General features: G+C 51.9%; 1 protein-coding gene across 13 annotated transcripts in view; it reads left to right on the top strand.

Moving 5' to 3' along the window:
• Positions 1-23,050, top strand: part of NAV1 (neuron navigator 1) — a 326,822-nt gene that overhangs the window by 181,670 nt on the left and 122,102 nt on the right. For 12 of the 13 annotated variants that reach the window (XM_064273409.1, XM_064273406.1, XM_064273405.1 and 9 more), the window contains 2 exons: positions 15,563-15,665; positions 20,455-20,820. In XM_064273409.1, coding sequence (XP_064129479.1) covers positions 15,563-15,665; positions 20,455-20,820 — 469 coding nt within the window. Of the gene's footprint in view, positions 1-11,830; positions 12,018-15,562; positions 15,666-20,454; positions 20,821-23,050 lie in introns of those variants that run through there. The other variant, XM_064273410.1, reaches the window with a different exon arrangement.

The following is a 23,050-nucleotide window of genomic DNA, read 5'->3' as shown; positions in this document are numbered from 1 at the left end:
TCTTTTCTCTGTCCAGCCAGGGCAATGCCTCCCACACGCCTGCACCCAGGGCACCTTTGCAGGGGTGCAGGCAGCTCACGGACCACACCCACTTCCTCTGGTGCCCCTGCTGCCTACCCTAGGACCCTGTAACACGTCTCTCTGTGGACGATAACACGTCTCTCTGTGGACTTTCTGCAGACGGGCTTGCCCTCTCTGCACGCCCTAGTCATCCTGCTGAATCCAGTGTGGTTCCTGATCCAAGCCGGACCTTTCTGAGCACCCAGAGGGGGATCTTCCCCCTCCCCCAGCCCGTGCCTGCTCTTTCTTTAAGAGGGCTCTGGAGAATGAAGCCATGTTGGGTTCTTCCAAAAGCCCTCAACCACATTTGGCCAGCCAGGAGAAAATTGGCCTATGGGGAAGGAACTGGGGCTCCACCCTGGGAGGAGGTGCTGTCGCTGAACTCAGACGTGGCTTTGTCACTCTGCAGACCTGAAAACCTCTTCAGGGGAGGCTTTTTCCTGGGAATTTGGGTCCATTCAAATGGTGACCAATCCTAAGGTGCTTGATGACTGAGGCATAGGGCTGGGCTGCCCTGGGGTGTGTGCAGGCCCTGGAGGGCTTGGGCAAGGGCCGGGAGAAGGCCTGGCCACCTCCCAGACCTCCACTATTGCCTCTTCCAGAGCCTCACTTTGATGGAGGTCTAAAATTCTCCTGAGAAGCCTCCACCCTACTGCTCAACCCACCACCGGTCAGTGGCAGGAGCTCGGGGGGCTCCTTCAGGAGAAGAATCTGAACACGTGTGCGCCCACTCACCCCCTTTCTCCCCACTCTTCACATGTCTTCCCCTACTCTCAGGAAAGGCAGGAAACGGGCTGATTCTTTTTCTCAGAAGGAGAAACTGAGGCCCAGAGAGGCTGAGCAGATTGCAGATTGCTCCCAGGTGACAGTAGGTGCTGGGACTGGGACCCAGGGGTCTCGATTTCCAGCCTGGTGCTCAAGCTCTGAAGCCACTTGCCCTCCAGATGTGGAGGTCCTTTGGACTCCTCCAGTGAGACGCCAGCTAGTGGGGGCAGGGCAGGGCTAGGTGCGGTGAGGTGGGGAGCCCCCAGTCCTGCACATGTGTTACTCGTGAAGGAGAGAGTGAGGGGGGCGGGGGAAGGAGACCGTGGCTCTGCTTTTTGGCTGCAGCTGGTTCCCAGGCTCCCGCACTGGAATTGGACGGAAGAGGAGAATTCCGAATGATCTGATTAGGCAGCCGAGCACAGCCATTGGTCTTGGCAAGCAGGCATCACAACCTGCCTGCCAGACACTCAAGGAAGGTTCTCCAGAGGCCAGAAGCTTTGCAGGTTCCAGAGCTGGGACAAAGCCCAGTGGGGAGAAAGGGCTCCCTCGAGGAAGCGTTGGACAGGAGAGGTGGCCGCCCCTAAGGCGTAGACTAGCTGGCTGGTGGCCCTACATCTTGGAGCTGGAGAAAAACACTTGGCCTGGCCGGTAGCCCATTACTCCCCTGTCTCCTGGTAATTCTGTATCTCATTCATTCCAGGTCGTGGAGGACAGGCCTCATCCTATGATCTGTGGGGTAGGATTCCAGCATGTCGGTCAGGAAAGGCCTCCTGGTGTCTAGCGATAAGGTCTTTGTTGTCATTTATAGTTTATTTTGGAAAAAGCATGGACTTCGAAGTCAGACTTGGATTCAGATTCCAACTATACCGTGCTTACGCAAGCTGTGTGACCTTAGGATGTTCTTTGGCCTCTCTGAGCCGAGAATCTTTAAAATGGGGCTAGTTACACTTCACCCCTCAGGTTGTTGTGTTAAAAGGGCAGAATGTAGACCAGTGTTTATCTTCATGCTCAGCGCATGGAACACACTCAGTAAATATGTTTTCTTTCCTTTTCCTTCCCTTCTTTCTTAAGAGAACATTGCCTACTTTTTAATATCCCTTCAGCAAACCTTGGAGTCCCTGAGTGGTGCAAATGGTTAATGTGCTTGGCTGTTAATTGAAAGGTTGGCAGTTCGAGTCCACACAGAGGTGGCTCAGAAGAGAGGCCTGGCGACCTACGTCTGAAAAATCAACCGTTGAAAACCCAGTGGAGGGAAATGCTACTGTGACACACATGGGGTCACTCCGGGTTGCCGTGAGTCAGGGTCGACCAGTGGAGCGAAATGCTACTCTGACACACACGGGGTCACTCTGGGTTGCCGTGAGTCAGGGTCGACCAGTGGAGCGAAATGCTACTCTGACACACACGGGGTCACTCCGGGTTGCCGTGAGTCAGGGTCGACTGGTTTTTAACAAATCTTATGGTCACTATAGGATTTCTCAGTCTTCTTAATTGGAAGTCTCCCTTAAAGCTAACTTCGCCCCCTCTTGCTTCAGTTTCTGCCCAAGCCCTGGGGCAGTTCCTTGGCCTTTGTTTAAACCTGGTCCTTTTGGTGGGCAGTGGGACTATCCTGGAGGTAGGGAGATGGTGGTGGTGGCAGATGGGCTGAGCCGCAGGGTCCCCAATGGTGGACAGCAGGGAGTCAAGGGGACTGGTGGCACAGAGGGCTTTTGCAGAAATGGGAATCCTCCAGGGGGGCGCCAGGCGGAGCAAGGACAGCTCTTTGATTAGGAGCAGATGCTCACAGGCAGAGCTAGGCCTGGGGGGGCGGGAGGTGTGAGCCGCCCCTGAGGCAAGGGGAGCACCCCCTTCTGGGACAGCCCTGCATCCTCTGCACCCCCGCTTTCTCCCTCGGAGTCCTCCTAAGCCTGACCTCCACCTCCTCCATCCCTGCCGCCTGGCTCATGGATCAGCCGCCTGTGTGCCTCTGTCATCTTGACCACGTCGCTGCTTCTCCATTGGGCCTGCCTCCTCATCTGGTAAACGACCTCTGCGGCGCCTCCTGGCTCAGACTTTTTTTTTTAATTGTGGTAAAATATATGTAATATAAAAACTGCCATTTTAATCATTTTTAAGTAACATTACTTATACTCACAATGCTGCACAACCACCGCCACTGTTATTTCCAAAACGTTTCCGTCACCCCAAGCAGAAACCCTGTGCTCACTAACCACTAGGTCCCCGTTTCCCCCCTCCCTCCTACCCCTGGTAACCGCTAATAAACTTTGGTCTCCATGCATTCGCCTGTTCTATACGTTTCATATAAGCGGGCTCATACAGTATTTGTGCTTTAGCGTCTGACTTATTTCACTCAGCTTGATGTTTTCAAGGCTCGCCCATGTTGTGGCACACACCCAGACTTCATTTCTCTTTATGTCTGAGTACTAGTCCATTGTATGTATGCACCACATTTTGTTTATCCATTCGTCTGTTGGTGGACACTTGGCTAGTTTCCACCTTCTGGCTATTGTGAGTAGTGTTACGGTGAACGGTGGTGGGCAGGTAAGCTCGGACTGTGGATGAGCATCGACGTTCACCTCTCCTAGGTGCGCAGCAGGGGCTGTCTATCTGGCACATATACAGGTGGCCCCCGACCTTCTACCAGCACCCAGTCACCCTCCCATGCTGCCAGTATATGGAGCATCCACTATATTGAGGTATTCTGGAGGGATACAGGATGAATAAGTCAGGTGGTCACAGTCTAGCGGGGAAGAAGGACATGAAATCTGAACAACAGTTCTGGGAGGTATGTGTGCTGTTATCCCATTTTGCAGGCGAGAGAACTGAGGCCCAGAGATTAATTACCTTGCCCAAGGTCGCGCAGCTCTTTAATGGTAAAGCTGGAATTTAGCCGAGACTCCCTGGTTCCACGCCCCATGGTCTAATGCCCAGAACCTGTCCTCTCTCTGGCCTGAGCCTTTGGTTAGGCTACACCACTCTTGAACCTGGTACTTGCCTTGCTGCCTCCATAATTCTCCCGCCTCCACTTCATCATGTTCTACTCAGTCCCCGACACACACTCAGGACCCGGTGCACACGAGGATGCCTGGCTGCGGCTATGCGTCCAGCCTCTTGGCTGCGGGCTCCCGGAGGGCAGGCCCCGTGGCATGAGTGGACTCAGAATCCTCAAGACAGCAGCTAAGGTGGGAGGCGGCAGCTGCTTTGCAGGGACACCATCCCGCAGGGTCTGGAGGGACACTCAGGCTTTGAAAGCAGTGATCCATCTGTCCGTGTGGCTTGTCCCCTGGCTGAAGTGCTGCCATTTCTGGGGGAGCCAGGTGGGATGCAGATCAACACAGGAGTAGACTGCTAGGGTCTAGGATGGGGAACTCAGGAAGGGGCTGCAGCTGGGGAGCTGACACCCCCGCCCCCGTCACCGGAGTTCTAGCTCAGGCAGTGGAGTGACAGGAGGCAGGTCTGTTCCCATCAGAGGGCATCTTCAGGGATGATGCCTCTTGTCACTTGGCCACCAACAGGTTCTGAGAAAGGAAGTGATGTCAGGGTTTTGGGGACAGTGATGTCTAGGGGTGGGGCTGGACAAGGGAGTGAGTGGGCAGCGTGGGTGGAGCTAACTGACAAAGCCAAAGCCCGCCCTCACCTTCAGTGCAGCATCTCTTGTACCACTAACTCTAATTATGTTCTCTGGCAAGTCTGCCTGACCCACTCCGGGCCTCAGTTTTAGGATCCAGGGAGCCTCAAGATGGGTCTATCTGTAAAATGGAGAGGCCAGGCTTGAAAGTACATCAAAGGTAAAAGCCTTAGAGATAAAGAGCAGATGGCATTATTGCAGAGTGGGCTCTGGCAGTGCTGCCCAATGAGCTTCCTGAGGTGATGGAGACGCTCTCTGTCTGCGCCACAGCAGCTGCTGAGCACTTGAAATGCGGCTGGTGTGACTGACGAACTGAGTTTTTTATTTTATGTAATTGTAATCCATATAAATATAAAAGATGCTCAATACCAGTAGTCACTAAACCAGAAAAACCAAACCCATTGCTGTGGAGTCGATTTCGACTCATAGCGACCCTAAAGGACAGAGTAGAACTGCCCCATAGGGTTTCCAAGGAGTGCCTGGTAGATTCAAACTGCCAACTTTTTGGTTAGCAGCCATAGCTCTTAACCATTGTGCCACCAGGGCTTCCATTAGTCACTAGGGAAATACAAATCAAAACTATAGTGAGATACTACTTCACACCAACTAGGATGGCTATAATCAAAAAGACAGAAGATAACAAGTGTCAGTGAGGATGTGGAGAGATGACAGCCTTCACCCATTGCTGGTGGGGATGTAAAATGGTTCATCTGCTTTGGAAAATAGCCTGGCAGTTCCTCAGAATGTTAAACATAGATTTACCATAATGACAGAGCAATTCCACTGCTAGGTAAATACCTAAGAGAAATGAAAATTATGTCCAAATAAAAACTTATACATGAATGTTCATAGCAGCGTGATTTGTAATAGCCAGAAAGCAGAAACCCAAATGTCCATCAGCTAACGGGTGGATAAACAAAATGTGGTATAAGCCATACAATGGAATAATATTCAACTTTAAAAAGGAATGAAGTGCCAATACATGCTACAACATGGATGAACCTTGAAAACATTCCACTAAGTTCTTGGAGTGGTAAGAATGTTCTGGAATTGGATAGCTGTGATGTTTGCATATAAATGGCCACTTGTCGCTAAAACAAACTTTAACTTCTGTCTTTGCCATTCACTTTGCCGTTTACTACAGCTTAATGTCTCTGAGCTTCAGTTTTCTCAACTGTAAAATGGGCATAATAATTGGGCTACCTCAAAGGGTTGTCATGAAGATTAAATGGGTAATATTCATAAAGCTCCTAGAGCAGTGCCTGGCACAGAACAGAGAAGAGTAAGCTCTTGCTAGTATTACTAGTTCCACAAGCAGCAATTTCCCCAGGGCCTCTTCCCGTTGTTGTCTACGCCTGGGCCCAGCCCTCTCCACTTCCCCTGTCTTCCTGCCCATTGCCTACAGATGGTTCTTTCTGCTGTATATACTGTTGCTACAACAACCACTCCCAGCAGCACTGACTTCATTGGGGCAGGGTAACACATGGAGGGGTCAGTGCAGCATTGCTAATGGAAAACATCTCCAGTAAACCTTGAGGAACACTGCGCAGGAGAGATGGTGCCTGTTGGGGAACGAGGGATACTCGTTCCCAGATGTGGGCAAACCCCAAATAACCAAACCCATTGCCGTCGAATCGATTCTGACCTTTTAGGATGGGGTAGAACTGCCCCATAGGGTTACCAAGGTTATAATCTTTATGGAAGCAGACTGCCACATCTTCCTCCTGCGGATCAGATGGTATCTTCAAACCACCGACCTTTCAGTTAGCTACTGAGCGCTTAACCGCTACGCCACCAGTACATCTTCTCAGACATAGGCAGACAGGCCATATTCTGTCCTCCAAGCTGAGCCTCAGAGTCTAAGTCTTTAGAGGAGAGAAAACTGAACATGTTCGAGAATTCTCTCTGATCCTGTACCCTAATGTTCAGAGGGAAATGGGGTGGGGAATATTTCTTTAGGAGCCAGGACTGGATTAGCAAACTAGCACCCCTTCCAAACAGGGCTCAGTGCCAGGCACCCTCTCCTGGTCCCACTGCCATTAACTGCATTAACCCCCTGGAATGAACAAATTCTCCCCTAAAGCTAGATATTAAGAACTGGCTGTGGAGATATCGCTTTCCTCTGGAGCTTTGATGCTTGCTCCCCAAGTTTTAGTCCAAAGGGTGGTCTTGCTCTGGTCATGAGGCAGAGCTGTCCACTAGCGAAGCTGGGGCTTGCCCTGGCCAGCTGCCTGGGCTGCCCACTGGGGCTCACTTCCTACCCTGGGCTTATTTCAGAGAGGGGCTGCCACTCTCCCCCTAGAATGGGCCAGGCTGAGTGTTCTGGTGGTGAGGAGGGGGAAGTGAAGGGGGAAGGGGAAGCCCTCATCAGGAAGGCTTTCTGCCCCAAGAACTTTGCAGGGGAGCGGAGGCATAAGAGAGAGACCCCCAGAGCAGAGGTTTGAGACCTGATCCACTCCCCACAGGCAGCACTTCCTCTGCAGAACATTGGAGCTTGCCAGTGGGGTCCATCGGTCCGGAGAGCCCACCCTCAGGGCTAATTATCGGAAGCCAGGCACTGCTCCCTCTCCCCAGGAACAGGGCAGGCTCCCATAGTAAAGAGAAAAAAAAAGAGTAGTTGCTGATTCTGACTTATGACAACCTCATGTATGCCACAGTAGCACTGTGCTCCATAGGGCTTTTTCAATACCTGTGTTTTTGCAAGTAGATTGCCAGGACTTTCCTCCGAGGTGCCTCTGGGTGGAATGGGGCCTTGAGCCTTTTGGTTAGTATGCATTTGTGCTACCCAGGGACTCCCATAGTAGATGCTGCTAACTCTTGGCTTTTCTCCAAAAATGAGGATGAAGTGCAGCCTGGGCTCCGAGGCCTGGGGGTAGGGGGAGGATGTCAGTCTTAGGTGTGCAGAGCCTGGCAAGAAAGGAGCCTCAGCTGAGCAAAATGCAGAGGAAATCAGACCCTTTGGGTGGCTGCTCCCAGGCGGGAGAGTGAGACAGCTGCCGTCTCACGGCGCTGCTGCAGCAGCAAGACCACAGATGGCTGAGGATCGGCAGCGCCCCCTTGTGGCCCTTCTCGGCAACAAGCCCCAGAGACCCTGGCAGGGGCTGCACTGAGGCTGGCATCCTCTGGCCAAGAAAATGAGGAGCACGACATAGGTGGCTCTTATTATCCAAAGCATGGAGGTGTAGGAGTGGGCTTTTTCCAGAGAACAGACAGTGAATGGACTTGTGCCCAGGGAGTAGACTAGGTCTGAAGCCATGGGACACTGCCTAGTGGCCTGGCATCAGGAAATTGAGCCATTTATTTTATGGACCTCCTGTTCTGGTAGAGTGCAACAAGAGGTCAGAGTCTCTGAGGGGTAGTACCCTGGCACTTGCGTAAGAAAAGGTACTTATACAAGTCTCAGCCAACTACAAAACTATGGAATGAGATTCTCATTAAATATTCTCTTTGCCAACTCTCTTACTGTATAGTTAGAGAAACTTGGACTCAGAGAAAGGAAGTAGTTTATCCAAGGTCCCACAGCTAACTAACATGTGCTCTCAAGAAAACCAAGCTGAACCTCTTTGATGTGCCCCAAGTGGCTTCCTAACTTCCCTAGGCTAGCGCTTCCCCTTAGCCGAGTGACCAGTGGACATACTTTACTGAGGGCCCCTCATCCCAGCCTTCTCACTCATTTGCGATCAAAACTGTAGGTGACCTGTGGGGACACCTGCCTGGCAATCCCAGACCAGAGGTTCTCAGTGACCGTGTGTGCCTTCTTTCTGGCCCCAGATTTGCTTCCATCTTTGGCTTTTTCTTTCCCTGCCTCACCCACTGACATGGCAGACACGTCATTCCTTGAGTCCTGGCTCTTCCTAGGTATTTGACCCCAAGTGGTTTCAAATAGTTGGTGGACCACTGAACACTCAGCCCCAGTTCAGCACAGTCACTAACTGAGAGGGTTCAGGATTTCCTGGGGGTAAGAATGGAACACCTTCGCAGCTTCTCTGGGAGAACAGGAGCACTCAGTAACTAGGAGCCTGCGATTTGGTACAGCTGCCGGGTTCTGTGACAACTGCCTTTGACAATATTGTGACTTAAGTGGGGGAATGAATGAAGTGACGGGATTAGTCACAGGATAAATAGTCTCCTGCATGTGCCCTCATGGAAGTGAGATGCCTCTGCTTAGAGGCCGTTCTTTCTAGGGCCTCTGGGGTCGTCAGGTGGTGGGGTAAGGGTGGGATTGCTGTAAGGACAAGTTGCTGTGTTCTACTTGAGGGCGAAGGGGTTTGGTATTGAGTGGGGGTGACCTCTGTCAATTTTCAGCACCTGCTCCTGGCCTCTCGCCAGGACGGAGCCTTCACATACTTCAAGGGAGGGGTGAGCCAGTGCGAGGCCATAGGCTGCAGGGACTCGCAGAAACCACCTAGTAAGACCTCTGAGTAGTGGGCAGAGACCTGGAATGTCTCATAAATTGAGGTGTGGGCTGAGGTGGGCCTGCATACCCCCTCTCTGGCTGGTAGGTGGGAGCGGGGGAGGCTGGAGTTTGAAGGCTTTATGCTGTTGAGTAAAGGAGCCTTGGTGGTGCAGTAGTTAACTCTTAACCGAAAGGTTGGTGGTTCAAACCCACCCAGCAGCTCCATGGGAGAAAGACCTCGTGGTCTGCTTCTGTAAAGATTACGGCTGAGAAAACCACGTGGGGCAGTTGTAGGCCATCACGTGGACTTGCTATGAGTCGGAATCCATTCAACAGCACCCAACAATAACAACATGCTTTTGAGTGAAGGAGAGGGATAAACAAAAGATTCAGATTCCCAAAGACAATTACTCATTATGAACACAGAACGGCCACCAGTGATTACTGGGCATGACGTGTTCAAACCAGCTCCCAAGGATCTTTTGTGGTCGTCATACTGAATTTTGTTTGGAGTCCTAGCTTACTGGCTGGGGCTGGGAATCCTTCCGTTAGAAAGGTATTTGCATTTATAATGGCATTTATTAGAACAGAATTTAAGCTGTGCCTCTTAGGGGCCCAAACTGAGATGCATTTCAGAGCTTAGGGAAGACCTGGACCCCACCTTGACATCTAATCAGGAGAGATTTTTGTGCCTTGGGAGTTGCTGAGAGGATGTGTGTGAAACACTTAATCCTTCCTGTTTCTAGGTCTTTTAGTCTAGCCTAGATTTCTAAGTGACTCTAGCGCCAAACCATCCCACATGGTTAATTTTCATTGGATTCACCTCCTCTGGCGACGAATGGTTTGACATATCGCAGTGTGTCTCAGCCTGGCCCCACAATATGGAGCGAAGAGACAGGGAGCCCAGAAGGTAAGAACACCCGGGCCAGGAGCCACACCTGCACTGCCATCCACAGCCAGGTGGCACCGGACAAACCCTTTCCCTCTGTGGGCCTGAGTGATATATTGTCGTTCCCCCACCTACAGAATGAGAGGTGATCCTCTTAGGTTCTAAAATGCCTGATGCAAAAATATTCTTTTGGCTCACTTCCATTCCTCCTGTTGGTTCCTACCTGGCCAAACCACTCGCAGCCAAAGCCAGTCTAGACATCAGATGCAAATCCAGTCCTCCGTGGCATCTGCCCTGGGTTCTGCAGCGTTAGTGGAAGTAATTAAGATTTCAACAGGCAGTTATTGAAGTTTACTTAATTGTCAGCTGATAATTAAAGTTCTGTAGAACTTGGGGAAATTTGACTGCTGGGCGATGGATCCCCTCGAGTCTCTCCTCTTTCCTGCACTTCCCAAAACCTGTTGGTGTTCTTAGCCTCAGCTGGAGGGTCCCTATCTATCACTTCACCACTAGATTCTAGACTGAGGACCAGAAGAGGCCCCAGAGGCCCAGCATGCCTCGTGGCTGAGACTGGCTCCAAGGAAAGGGCTTGAAGATCTGACATCACTACAGCAAGGGGAAGAGAAGGGCCTGGTGAGATGGAAACAAGGTTTTTGTTACCACCTCACCCACTCCTACCTCCAGGTGTGAGGGCCTCACCCAGCCAGAGTGAGGTCCCAGAGGAGAAGGTAGAGTCCACCTCAGCTGTGCCCTCTCTGTGGGTATGCACCATCCATCAGTAAATGCAGAGAGACAGGGAGGCAGCTCCAGCCCCAGCCTGAGTGTGCACCCATCCCTCGCCCGCCCCCTTCTGACAGAACTAGCATTCATAGGGCACCTGTGTGCCAGGCATCATGCTGAGCACTTTATGTGAATTAGCTCTTCAGTCCTCACAACAGCCTACAAGGTGGGTACCATTATTATCCCCATTTTAAAACAGTTGCTGTCAACTCCAACTCACGGTGACCCCATGTGTGTCAGAGCAGACCTGTGCTCCATATGGTTTCCCATGGCTGATTTTTCAGGAAGAGATCTCCAGGCTTTTCTTCCAAGGCACCTCTGGGTGGACTTGACCCTCCACCCTTTTGGAAGCTGCTGAGCACATTAACTGTGTACATCATCCAGGGACTCCATCCTTATTTTACAGAGGGATAAACAGCAGCAAGTTGAGATGACTTGTTCAAGGTCAAACACCTGGGAAGAGGCAGTGCCAGGATCTGAATTCAAGGCTTTCTGACTGTGTTCTTGACATTGCAGCACGCTGTCAGCTCTTGGCCCAGTGACTCAATGTCTTGATCAGCAAGTTCATAGTCTAACCCTCTGGGAAGCCCCTTTCCCCTGTTCTGACCTCAGAACCAATAGAAAGACCCTGTTTCCCATCATCCCTTCTCCAGGTTAACTTAGCCCTGTGCCTCTAGTTTCTCTTCCCCCTTCTCTCTTCCTCATCTGTGATGGGAGTCTTTCCGTGCCCATGTTTGCAGGGTTGCAGGGCTTTGTGTGCATGATGGTATGGAGTCCCCACCCACTACTGGCTTGATCACAAGTAGGTGGCTTTGTATGCAGGGTGTGTTTTGTGTTTTGAAACACTGTATTGTAGCGGAAAGAACAGGAGCTTTGAAGTCAAACAAACGTGCGTTGATTCTCATGACTCAAGTTAAATAACATGGGAAATGCCAAGTGTAGTGCCTGGCACATGGTAAACCTTCCACAGCTGGGAGTCACTTGCATTTGCATGCATGCATGTGTATGTCAGGTGTATTTGATTGCCGGTCCTCTGCCTCAAGACTCCTAGCATGGACAGTATGCTCTGTGGTTTTGTGCAAGAGGCAAAAGTGTGTAGAAGGAAATACCAGACTATATTGCAGTATCCTAGTGCATGCTGGGAGGAAGCTGTTGGGTATGGCGTCTGTGAGTTACCACAGCAATGGCTGGGTTGGGGGAAACTGTTGTGTATCATCTCAGCCCAAGGAGCACAAACATCCTCCCTCGTTGCTCCATCTGCAGGGAAAAGCTTGGAGCATCAGCCCAAGAGGACATCATGAGCTTTCGTCCCATGGACTATGGTGTCACCCTGGGACAGCTGGGGGCCCCACCTGGCCTCCCTCCAACCCTGCTTCATACACACACACTCCACCCTTGCAGCTGGACCCTATTCTGTAGGAGCTAAGAGGGCACGAGCAGACCCTTGGAGTAAGATTGTGGGTTGTGTCCTGCACCAGGGTATCTGACCAAGGAGAAAGGTGAGGCTGAATTTCCATTTGTGCTCTGCTGGCTAAGGCTTGGGCCCTAAAGGTGCTGCGTCTGCCTGGAGGGTGCCTCTTCTAATTTACACAAAGGTGGCACATAGCCTGGGTGTGCCCTGAGCACATCCCACGCTAAGGGATGCTGAAGGGGTTGATGAGCTCCCAGGCCCCTTCTCATCTGCCTTTTCTGACCTCTATTTGTCCCCTAAGTGCCTGGGGGGTGCAAACAGTTTGCACTGGGCTACCACCCAAAAGGTGGGTGGTTCGAACCCACCCAGTGGTGCCACAGAAGAAAGACCTGGCAATTTGCTCCCCTAAAGATTATAGGCAAAAAAGTTATGTGGAGCTCAGTTCTGCTCTGTAACAGGTACAGTTACCATGAGTTGGAATCAACTCGTCAGCAGCTAACAACTACGTTTGTCCCAGAGGGCTACGTCACACCCAAACCCAACATTTGACAAAGATGAGTAGAAGCAGCCTCAGAAGCATCTTGACTTAGCTAATAAAACAAGCCATTGAGCTTTTAGGTTATTATTACCGTCACAAAGTAGCGTGTGTCTCACATACCTTCCTTCACCCTGACCCTCACCCACCATGGGTGGGAGGAAGAAAAGGGTAAAGTCTAGTCATGGGCTAGAGGTCAGGGGTGGGGTGGGGGGAAGGACAGGAGTGGGTGAGGATAACGTAACGTTAGTATTTTTAAGCCAAAAATATAAAGATTGAGGCTTGGGTCATGAAATGTCAAATTCTCTCCAACAAAGGCAAATGTCTGCAGCCTCTTCAGTTCTGGAGGTCTTCCCTTCATGTGTTTGTAAGTCTTTTCGTCCCAGAGCTGCGGGCTGCACCCACCCTCATCCCAAACCGGAATGTGGAGCCCAGCCAAACTTCTTGGGACCCCCACTCCGCCAGACCCAGCCTTTGAGAAGCAGAATGGCATACCCACAACGGCCACCAGGGGACACTGCTGGGGCATGGAGGGAGCTTTAGAGGGCCACCTCAGCAGGACCCATCCCAGGCTAGGAGTAGACACCAGATCCTGGGGAGTGGGTGACTCCAGTAAGTCAAGCTCTGTCCCAGCCTCGTCCCCATGTGCCCAAACCTACATCTGTGGGGAGACTGCTTGGAGTCAGATGTTTTTCCACTAACATCTCCCTGTAACCTTCAGTCAGCCACCCCTTCCTGGACCTTAGCCTCCGGTCTATCCAGTGTCCTGCTGAGCTCAGCTGGCCACCGTGTGGATTAAACATTTTCCCCTTTAATAGGGACAGTCATCCATCCATTCTTGAGATGTTCACTGAGCACCTACATGTGCCGTCTCTGTGCGTGATGCTAGTGGTACAGAGATGCCCTGGGTTATGTTGCTGAAATCTGCCCTGTGCTGTGCTAGGCATGTGACTCTGGGCAGTTTACTTGACCTCTCTGAGGCTCAGTTTTTTCCCCTGTAAAACTGGGGCGCTAGCATACAGATCTGCCAGACATGTTGTAAGGACTGAACTAGATAAGGATTGAACTTCTGACGCACGCAGCAGTCTCTTGGTCACCTTGCTCTTTGGACCTGCACACCCCTTAGAGATGTGTGTGCCTTTTCCCTCATCTCTGCCAAACCCAGAGAGAGCATCTCCCTTGTGCTATGATTGTGCCCAGAAAGCCACATCCTGGCACCAGGTTCTCAATCCTACGTAGCACTTTAGAACCAAGCTTTAAAAATATATATGTACATACATATATACACACTTTCTGGCCCTGTCTGTGTTCCATGCCAAGCCATCAGTTAAAGCCGTGGATCAGCTCAGCAAGGCGACACTTGCCAGGGTAAATAGACATCGGCAGCCATGGAAGAGATGCCAGGCTGGGGACCAAGCTCAGGTGGTTGGACGGAAGCCTGCCGTTTCTGCCTTCTCCTTGCCACCAGCGTGGATACCTGGTGCTGACCCTGAGCGATCCCCACTCCCAGCCTCGTATAGGCTCCCCCAGGGCAGGGAAGGGAAATGGCCAGATCAGGGTGTGGAGTTGTCTGAGAAAAGGTGTCCTGGAAGGCTCTGGAGAGGGCGGTGCCGTCTGGCTCCCTGCCCACCCCACCTAGCCCTCTCTCGGTCGACAAGACGGTCAAGGCAGCTGCCTGCCAACCGGCCTGGACTGAGTCTTGGAAAAAAAAATACCTCTTGAAAAGGGTTGAGAAATGTTCCCTTTGGCAGCTAAGAATATAAGAGTCCTGATGAGTCTGTGGGAGAGGAGGGACCGAGTGGGCAGTTTAGCTCACTAGAGGGTTTGTGGCAGGAGGGAAAAGGGAAGTAGCCTGGAGAGTCCGAGGTCTTGGGTTTCCTTCATTGCTTTGCCATCATCTTTCTGTCAGCACAGACTCTCTCCCACAGGGTGGCTTCAGGGAGGTGTTGGGGATTGGACTCCATTCAGTGATTTGGGGGTCCAAAGCTAAAGAGGGTAAACCATGGGGCAGGGCCAGATCCTCTTCCTTAGAGTATCCTTAAGGCCTCATGTGGCACCTGGCACAAAGGACATGTTTGGTGAATGAAGATTAATTGGATGGATCGATAGAGGACAGGAAGTTCTGGAGTTTCTTCATGCTGAGGCACCCTTCAGCCATGGGGATGTTGTTTTCACCCTGGAAAGAAGATGGGATAAAGTAGGTCTGTTTGTTGCTGTAGATTCTCACCTGTCCTGGCTAATGTCATCCTGCCTGGAAACCAGCTGGGAGTGGTGTATAGGTTGAATAAAGTTGCTTCTGGTAATTTAGGGTGTCTCCATCCTTAGAATCCTAGAGAGTCCACACCTACACATTCTCCTCACTCAGGATTGGACCACTTATCAGGGGTCTGAAGATCCCAGGGATCAGTCCATGCTCTAAAAAAGGACTACTCACCCCTCCATCTCTCCGACAGCTACCTCACTTTTAAGAGGCACTATCTGAGCTGTCTCCCCTTGACCCATAAAGCCCCAGATGTTCCCGGTCAGTGCCTGGAACCCAGGGAGTGCGGTGTGGTGAAGTCAGCTTGTACCAGGCTCACGAGGGCCAACCGTTAGCATCTTTTCCCAGCTCTGTGGTCATTGACATCATGTTGGTAGCTTGAAAGCAGCCACTGTTTTTTTTTACACCATAGAAATTGGCAAATGCTACAAATCAATGTGCCCCCCCTTCCTTCCAAGAGCCAGTTGTTAAACATTGTCCAGCTCACCTCTGCAGAAGGGGTCTCGGGCAGAGGTTCCAGCTGACTTCAACCGTAAGAAGCCTTGCCTGGGATCTCGGCTGTGAGAAGCAGGGCTCAGGGGTCTGAGGGAAGTATGTGGTCACAAAAGGCCCCATGTCTTTGATCCCCTCCCAGGGTCAGGGGCTTCAGAGGGCTCAAGGGCATCAGCTAGGACCTCCAGGAGGGCCTGCTCTGCTGGCCATCTTCTGAGAAGGGAGGAGGCAAGTGACTAGCATGCTCCAGATGGTTCTAAGGTCACTCTCCCACTTCCCTGGGCCTCTAGGCTCCTCAGCAGTAAGCCCGCTTCACTCATCCAGCCTTTTCTTCTGTCCCTCTCAGACCCAGAGTCCCAGAGAAAGAGAACAGTACAGAATGTCCTGGATCTTCGCCAGAACCTGGAGGAGACCATGTCCAGCCTGCGAGGGTCCCAGGTGACGCACAGGTAAGTGCAAGCTGCAGAGGGGGTCATGCTCCACACTGTCCTCTTTCTCTCCTCCATCCTGGAGGGCAGGGCCCCGCGTCTCTTCAAACCTCCTCCTTGTTAGCCAGGTAGCCTGGCCCCGTGGAGCCACCCCTGCAGGGAGAGGAGAATCCAGCCGTCTAGACAAAAGAAGCTTGGCTTTATCTTGTCTCTGCTTGCGCATGAGCGTTAGACTTCATTTCGACAATAAGTTTGAAAATCACCGGTGTGGGGCTGGAAGGTGGAAGCCACCATACAGCTCAGTGTGCGAACTTTGAACTCAAGCTCCCCTCCGTAGGCCTCAGTCTCCTCATCTGTAAAAAGAGCATTTACTAAATACCCACCTCCTGTCTCAAGTTTCCATTGTTCTAGGGTCCTAACACGGGTGCTCTTCCCAACACGCAGCATCTTTTCACTCCCCTGGTAGTTGTAAGCCCTCTTGCCTCTTCAGCCAGTTGCTGAGGGAGGCCTGCAGTGCTCAGCAGGGTCCACACAGTGTCACCTAGATTCTGTGCCCTGTGGGTACACCCTTACCCACCCCTCGAGGAGACCTCACAGCTCCAGCTGCTTGGAGCACTCACCCCTCCCACAGCACCTCTCCCTAGGGCAGCATCCTGGCCACAGCCTCTGCCGTGACTCAGAATTTCCCCTGCCAGCTCTTCAGGCTGCCCAGATGAGCTCATGCTGTCAGCTCCAAGGGGGGCAGAGGACCGGGCTAAGCCCCAGGATAGAGGGCGGGAGAGCAGACAGCCCACGTTGGGAAATCGTGGGGGGTGTGGAGCAACAAGGCTGAGAGAAGGACAGACAGGCTCCCCAGGGGGACTGTAAATGGGTTCCTCCCCACCTCCCAGGGTAGGAAAATCAAGAGTAAAATTGAGACATGGGGCAATGGGGGAAAAGGGCTTTTCTTAGCCCAAGTGTGTGGCCCAGTGGTATCCAGACTAAACTCACATATCTCCAGTGACAGAGAACTCACTACCTCTTAAGCCATCACACTTGGTTGTGAGATTGTGGGGACTATGAAGTAGAACTGAAACCAGCCTCCAGTAGCTTTCACCCCCGCTGGCTCTAGTTCTCCTCTTAAGACCATCCTTCCTCCTTCCACTACTTCTCACTCCTACCCCCACCCAGTCCCCCACCTTGGACACTCGGCCCTTTGCCCTTGGCTTCTGAAATATTTTCAATGATGACAAGATAAGTCAGAGCCCCTACTCTCTGGGGTTAACTCTGTGCAGGTCAGCAGGGCCCCTGACTCCAAAAGGGAGGTGATCAAGGAGATCTGAAGGAAAAAATAGATGGTGGGGCTTCTGGAGGCCAGGGGACTCAGGCCCCCTTCCATCTGTCTCCCACCCCCACCCCAGTCCTCACAGCCCTGACCAGGAACCTAAGTGGGACAGAGGATCTTGGCCCACAGCTCAGGAACCCCATGGATGAAATTGTGAACATCCTCCTTCCATTAGGGAAGTTGCTGGAACAACTGTCAGCCCTAAGTCACCTGCCAGCCCCATGCCAACAGAGCCGGAAAGTGCTTAGTCGCTGAGAGAGTCACACCCCAAGTGACTCAGCACAGGGGAAGAGCAGAAGCAGCAGCCCCAGCCTCCTGGTTCCACTGACTCAGAGCAGCCAGCCCCTCCACCCAAGTTAAGCAGGGCAGCTCAACCCAGGAGGGGCTGTTAGCTTTCTGCTTGGGGTGGGCAGAGGGCAATCCTTAAGCCTTTGGCATAAAGTTGACTGGTTTTGGGGGGTGAACCTCAGGCCTCTGGCTTCTGTCTCCCTTTATGGGAAAGGAACCAAGAGGCTGAAATTGGTTTTTCTGTTTACTGTGAACCCAGAGCCACTTCCTCTCTTAACCTTTGGTTTATATTATTCCTGTTCTACACTTTGATAGCTAAAACAACGATTCCCTGAAGTTTTATGGCTCTTTTACTTTTTAAAGTATTTTCCATCTATCAGTCCTAGGAGTAGGCAGGGTATATACATACCCCCTGGGTTAGGGAAAGAGCAGCTGAGGCTGGGGAGAGGGAGTCACTGGCCAGTGTCACACAGACCACAGGCTGACCAAGGCAGGCTCTGCACTCAGCAAGCTGAGAGCCCATGGTGGCTGTGTGCCAGGCACAGTGCTGGGCACCAGCCCCTCAGAACAAACATAGGCTTTATCCTTGAGGAGCTTACAGTTCAGTGAAGGTTCTTTTTACCCTGGAATGTATAGGTGAACTCTAGATTCACTTCCTTTTCAGAAACCTTAATTCCTGTGCTGCTTCCTCTATTTCTGCTGGCTTGTTTCCCCCAAGAAGGAGAGAGTCTGGGTCAGGGGGCTGGGGCTGGAGAGGAAATGAAACTCTGTCCTCCCTCTGCTCTAGGCCCACTGCTCTCCCTACCCCAAAAATGTCCTCCCCAGAAAGAGGCAAGACCGAAGGGCTGGAAGTCAAGAACTTTCTGAGCTAGAATCTTCTCTCACCAACGTAATGCTGGGATGAGTGCTTTTAGTGGCCCTCTCTAGGAAATCTTTTACCTCGCTCGTGCTTAGGGGGACAAAACAGATCAGCGAAGTAAGGAAAGGGGCACTTTACTGCAGACAGCAGCTAAACAGCGAGCCAGTCAGGAGTAGAACTGGGGAACATGGACATTCAGTGCCACCCAGGCCTCAGCACTCCTTGTATCACCAAGGTGCAGGCTAGCCACAAAACCAGCTCTCCTGGAGGTGCCCTTCACCTTGTCAACATGGTCATCAAGCATCTCCTGCACAGAGCCCTGTCCTGAGTCTTATAAGGAGAATTTCCCTTCTCTCCAGCTTGGCACACTCATCATGGGTTTGCTTCTCATTGTCATTCTTGAGCACTGAGTGCATGCCAGCCACTGTACAAAGTGGTGATCAAGGAGTGGTCATGCCAGGACCACAGTCTGCCTTCAGGGGACTTTCATTCTCTCTGAGAAGGTGAGTTGTCTAGGTTCACAGTAACTAGGGATCAAAGCAAGACAGTGTCCAACCAAGTGTTCGAAGAACACAAAGGAGAGCCTGCAGGACTGCAGGGGCCCAAGGGGAGAGACCAGGGGTGACCAGCGGACTTGGGGAAGGAACCCCTCAGGAGGGTCAGAAGCAGTGGTCACTAATTGCCCTGCCTGCCAGGGCTCCTCCAGCTTGCCCACAGGACTTCTGTAGAAACCGCCATCTTGCTCAGGTCCAAGGGCCATTTGGCTCCCTCTAGTTGTCTTGAGAAGGAGCCCTGGTGGCGCAGTGGCTCCAGCACTCAGCTGCCGGCAGTTTGAACACGCTAGCCACTGCATGGCAGAAAGATGTGGCAGTCTGCTTCGTAAGGGTTTCAGCCTTGGAAACCATATGGGGCAGTTCTACTCTGTCCTACAAGATATCTTTCAGAATCAACTCGACGGCAATGGATTTTTGTTGTTGTTGTTAGTTTACTTGACTTACCATCAAAAAATAAAGCCCTATTTCCTCGAGTTCCATGGCGACAATTTCGGAGGATTTTCTTTTTTCAAGAAAAGAGAAAAAACAAGGAAGATAAAAATCAAGGTCCCACACCCATCCCAACTCTAAAAGTGACTAAGAAATGGACGTGTTCACACAGGGAGGTTTCCTTTGCTTTGTGTAACTCAAGCCTAGCCACAGATTGACTTAGCTGACCTGACATTCTTGGCCCACAGACCCCATTTCATTTCCTCAGCCCTGTCTGGCTTAGTTAGGCCAAGCGACTCAGATGCTACCTAAGGTTGATTGGGGCTGGCGCCACTGCTGGGCTGGGTGGAATTATCTGTCTCTGCCTGAACCCAAATCCAGGCCTTCCCTCCAAACAGATCCCAGATGTACTTCCTCTCTGTGGCCACCCTGGCCCCGAGGTGGAAAGGCAGCTACTTCCCTAGCCCCTAGATCCCCCTAGCCTCAGGTCATCTTGCACTCACCTGGGCATTGCTTCCTTGGCCTGAGGCTTGGGAGCTGGGACATGCTGTTGTCACCCCCTGGTGCATTTCCCTGTGTTCTCCCTGTTGTCCTGCTAAGGCTGCTTCTACTCCCTGGTGAGGCTCTGCTTCTTCCCCTTCTGCTCTAGGCCTGTGGCTGGGACTAGTCTTACTGGACACCTGCCCTGTATCTCACGTTCCCAGGGCCTGCCGTATACCTCAACGCCCCACTCCAGGCTTTCCTGTATGTGTGGTTTAGGAATCAACTAGCTCTCAGCTTATTCATAGGCAAGGAGTGATGGACATACCCTGAACAGAATGATTGATCAAGGTCTCCTAAGCATAGAAGACCAAAACCTCCTGCTTCCCCAGGAGGTCCCATTGATCCCTTCTCAATTATTGAGCACCTTCTATATGTCAGGCACTGTGTTAGACCTTTGCATGTATGCTCCTCACAGCTCTATGACGTGGTACTTATGCCACTCTCCCCATTTCACAGATGAGGAAAAGGAGGCTTAGCAAGGTTATTTACTTTCCTTGGACTCACTTAGCTAATAAATGGCAAAAAAAAAAAAAAAGGATTCAAACCCGGGTCATATTACAGAATCTGTGCTCTTAGCAGTACGCTGGATTGCTTCCCTAGCCTTTTAAAATCACCTTCCTTTCATAACCTGAGATAACTTTACATATAGCAAGGATAACACAAACCATCAGGCTTCCTGGAGGAGGCAACCTTGGGCAGGTCGGGAGGAAATGCAGAGTGGAGGGGAGGCGTTGCTGGGGTGCAGTGCCAGGGGACACCGGGCAGAGCACCTGCGCAGAGGAGTAAAACAACACCCTTCTGCTCTTTGCCCAGCTCCCTGGATATGACCTGCTACGACAGTGATGACGCCAACCCTCGCAGCGTATCCAGCCTCTCCAACCGCTCTTCGCCTCTCTCCTGGCGCTACGGCCAGTCCAGCCCCCGGCTGCAGGCTGGCGACGCTCCTTCGGTGGGTGGCAGCTGCCGCTCGGAGGGGACGCCCGCCTGGTACATGCACGGGGAGCGGGCCCACTACTCCCACACCATGCCCATGCGTAGCCCCAGCAAGCTCAGCCACATCTCGCGCCTGGAGCTGGTCGAGTCCCTGGACTCAGATGAGGTGGACCTCAAGTCCGGCTACATGAGTGACAGTGACCTCATGGGCAAGACCATGACAGAGGTCGACGACATCACTACCGGGTAAGGGCAGGGCCCCTTCAACAGCTGGGCAGAGGGCTGGGAAGGACAGTGATGTGACCTTTGGGATGGGATTCCTTCAGAGTGGAGTGGAACCGAAAACACGGGTTTTAGTTTGCTGTGCTGTGGCACAGGGGAGCCATATAAGGCCTTTTTATATTGACTTTGATTGCTCCTGAAAGTTAATATGGATTAATCTAGGCCTGCGCGTGGTGGGCGGGGCCTAAATCCAAGCCCTGATTGGCCAGTGAAGGTGCCTCCCTCTCATTGGCTCCTGTGGCCCCATCCTTCTGCCTGGTCTTTTGACCTCAAAACGCTGGAAGGACAAACTCTGGAAAACCATTTTAGTCTCAGCTCTCCTGCTGATCTGTGTGGTCCTTGGGCAGCCTGATGGGCTTCTTCATTTGTAAAAAGAAGAAAATAATAGTACCTTCTCTGTCTCCCTCACGGGGTTGCTGAGAAGAGAAAATCAGAATATGTAGGTGAAAGCGTTACTGAAAACGAAGTGGTGGTGTTGGCTCTCCTTCCTTTGCCAGGGGTTCCCAGCTTGCTGGTTAGTGGTTCTCGGTTGCTAGTCCTCAGTTGCTTCCTCTGCAGAACTTCTGCCAGTAATTCAATTTTTTAGTCCCATCCCTGGTCTGTTAAACCGTTCTTTCCTGCCCTTTGCCCCAAAGGGGCTCTCATCTTCTTACCTTTTTCTGCCTTTAATTGTCAGGGTTGGGCCTGTGGAAGGGACTTGGGCAGAGCTGGCAGTCAGGGCAGTGAGGGGAGACAATAGGAAGAATGAGGTGCTAGGGGACTCAAGGCTTGGTCAACTGGTCTAAACCCTGAGACCAGAGAGCTGCAGTGGTTCTGGAAGATTCTCAGTGGACTGCCACCTCCATTCTTCCTTCTCCTTGGTTTGCTGGGAACCACCCCTCCCCTCACAAGGGACCACACAGGCAGCAACAGCACCCTTTTCCCTATCCCTCTCAGGGACTTAATATCTTACTGTCAGGGACCACCCCTCCCTAATGAAAATCTCAAGACTTCAAGGGAATGGAAAGTAACCCCCCTCAGAGGGGACTGAGTGCCAAGCTCCGGGGTGTCCACTGTTCCCCACCCTGAGGATAAACTTTGAGGGATCTGGTCAGGGCCTGTCCAGCTGATGAGGCTGCTCTGGAGCAAAACAACTGACGCATGAATGGGATTGTTTACTGCCTGTTAAATCCCAGGGGCTGGCCCGACCTCACGCTCAGATCTGCCTGCTGGAGCTGGGACCAGAGAGAAGTCATCCAGCACACACGCCCTGAGCTCCTTCTATGGCCAAAGGCCTGTGCTGGGCAGGAAGGAGAGCCAAGGAGGCTGATGAGCTACTATCCACCCTCTGCCCCAGGAAGCGCTCTCTGTGAGAAAATGTCAGGTCCCTGCCTTCAGAGAGCTCCTAGTCAGACAGGGCAGAGGGAGACACAACCCCTGTGGGGCAAAGGGCTCAGAAAGTTCCCCAAGTATTGGAAGGGCCTGACCCCTGGCCTCAGGGAACTCTCAGGCTGAGGAAGGTGACAGGGCACCTGCCCTCTGGGAGCTCCTCAGGTGAAGGGGCAGAAATTCCCAAAGTGATAGAAGACCCAGGGCCCCAGTCTTTGGACAGGTCTCAGTCTGAGGGAGGTGGCAGGACTTTTGGCACTTACTAGCTGTGTGAGCTTGGGCAAGTAAGTTAACCTCTCTGGACTTTAGTTTGTCTCTCTGCTAAATGCAAATAATATTCGACCTTATCTCCTAAGGCTATTATGAGTATTAATTAGGTTAATAAAGGGAACGTACTTAGAGTAATGCCTGACTCATTGTGAATGCTCAGTAAATGTTAACAATTATTTTAATTGCTGTTATTACTGCGATTGTTATAATTACCATGATTATTGATAGGCCTATCAGGAGGAGGTATAGGGCTCATGCCACCAAGAGCCCCAGACTGATAGGGGAGACCCAGCCCTTGTCCTCAGGGATTGTGCAGTCTGAACAAAGAGCCACTCACTCAGAAGAATCAAAAATAAGACACGGAAGGATGGACCCAGTAGCAGCTAGACAGAATGGAGGCATAGATGATGGGGTGTGGGGGCATGGAGTGCTTGGGGGAGCACCTCCAGCCCCCTTTCTCTCACCTCTTTCTTCTAGACAGTGTGTGTGCTCCTGAATCAACACAGCAGAGTTCATGCAGCTGGTAGTAGTAAGACCATGATCTGTCTGTACACAC

This window comes from Loxodonta africana, chromosome 20 (genome assembly GCF_030014295.1).
Source record: "Loxodonta africana isolate mLoxAfr1 chromosome 20, mLoxAfr1.hap2, whole genome shotgun sequence".
In the NCBI taxonomy this organism is placed as follows: Eukaryota; Metazoa; Chordata; class Mammalia; order Proboscidea; family Elephantidae; genus Loxodonta; species Loxodonta africana.
This window is presented reverse-complemented; position numbering and strand designations above follow the sequence as displayed.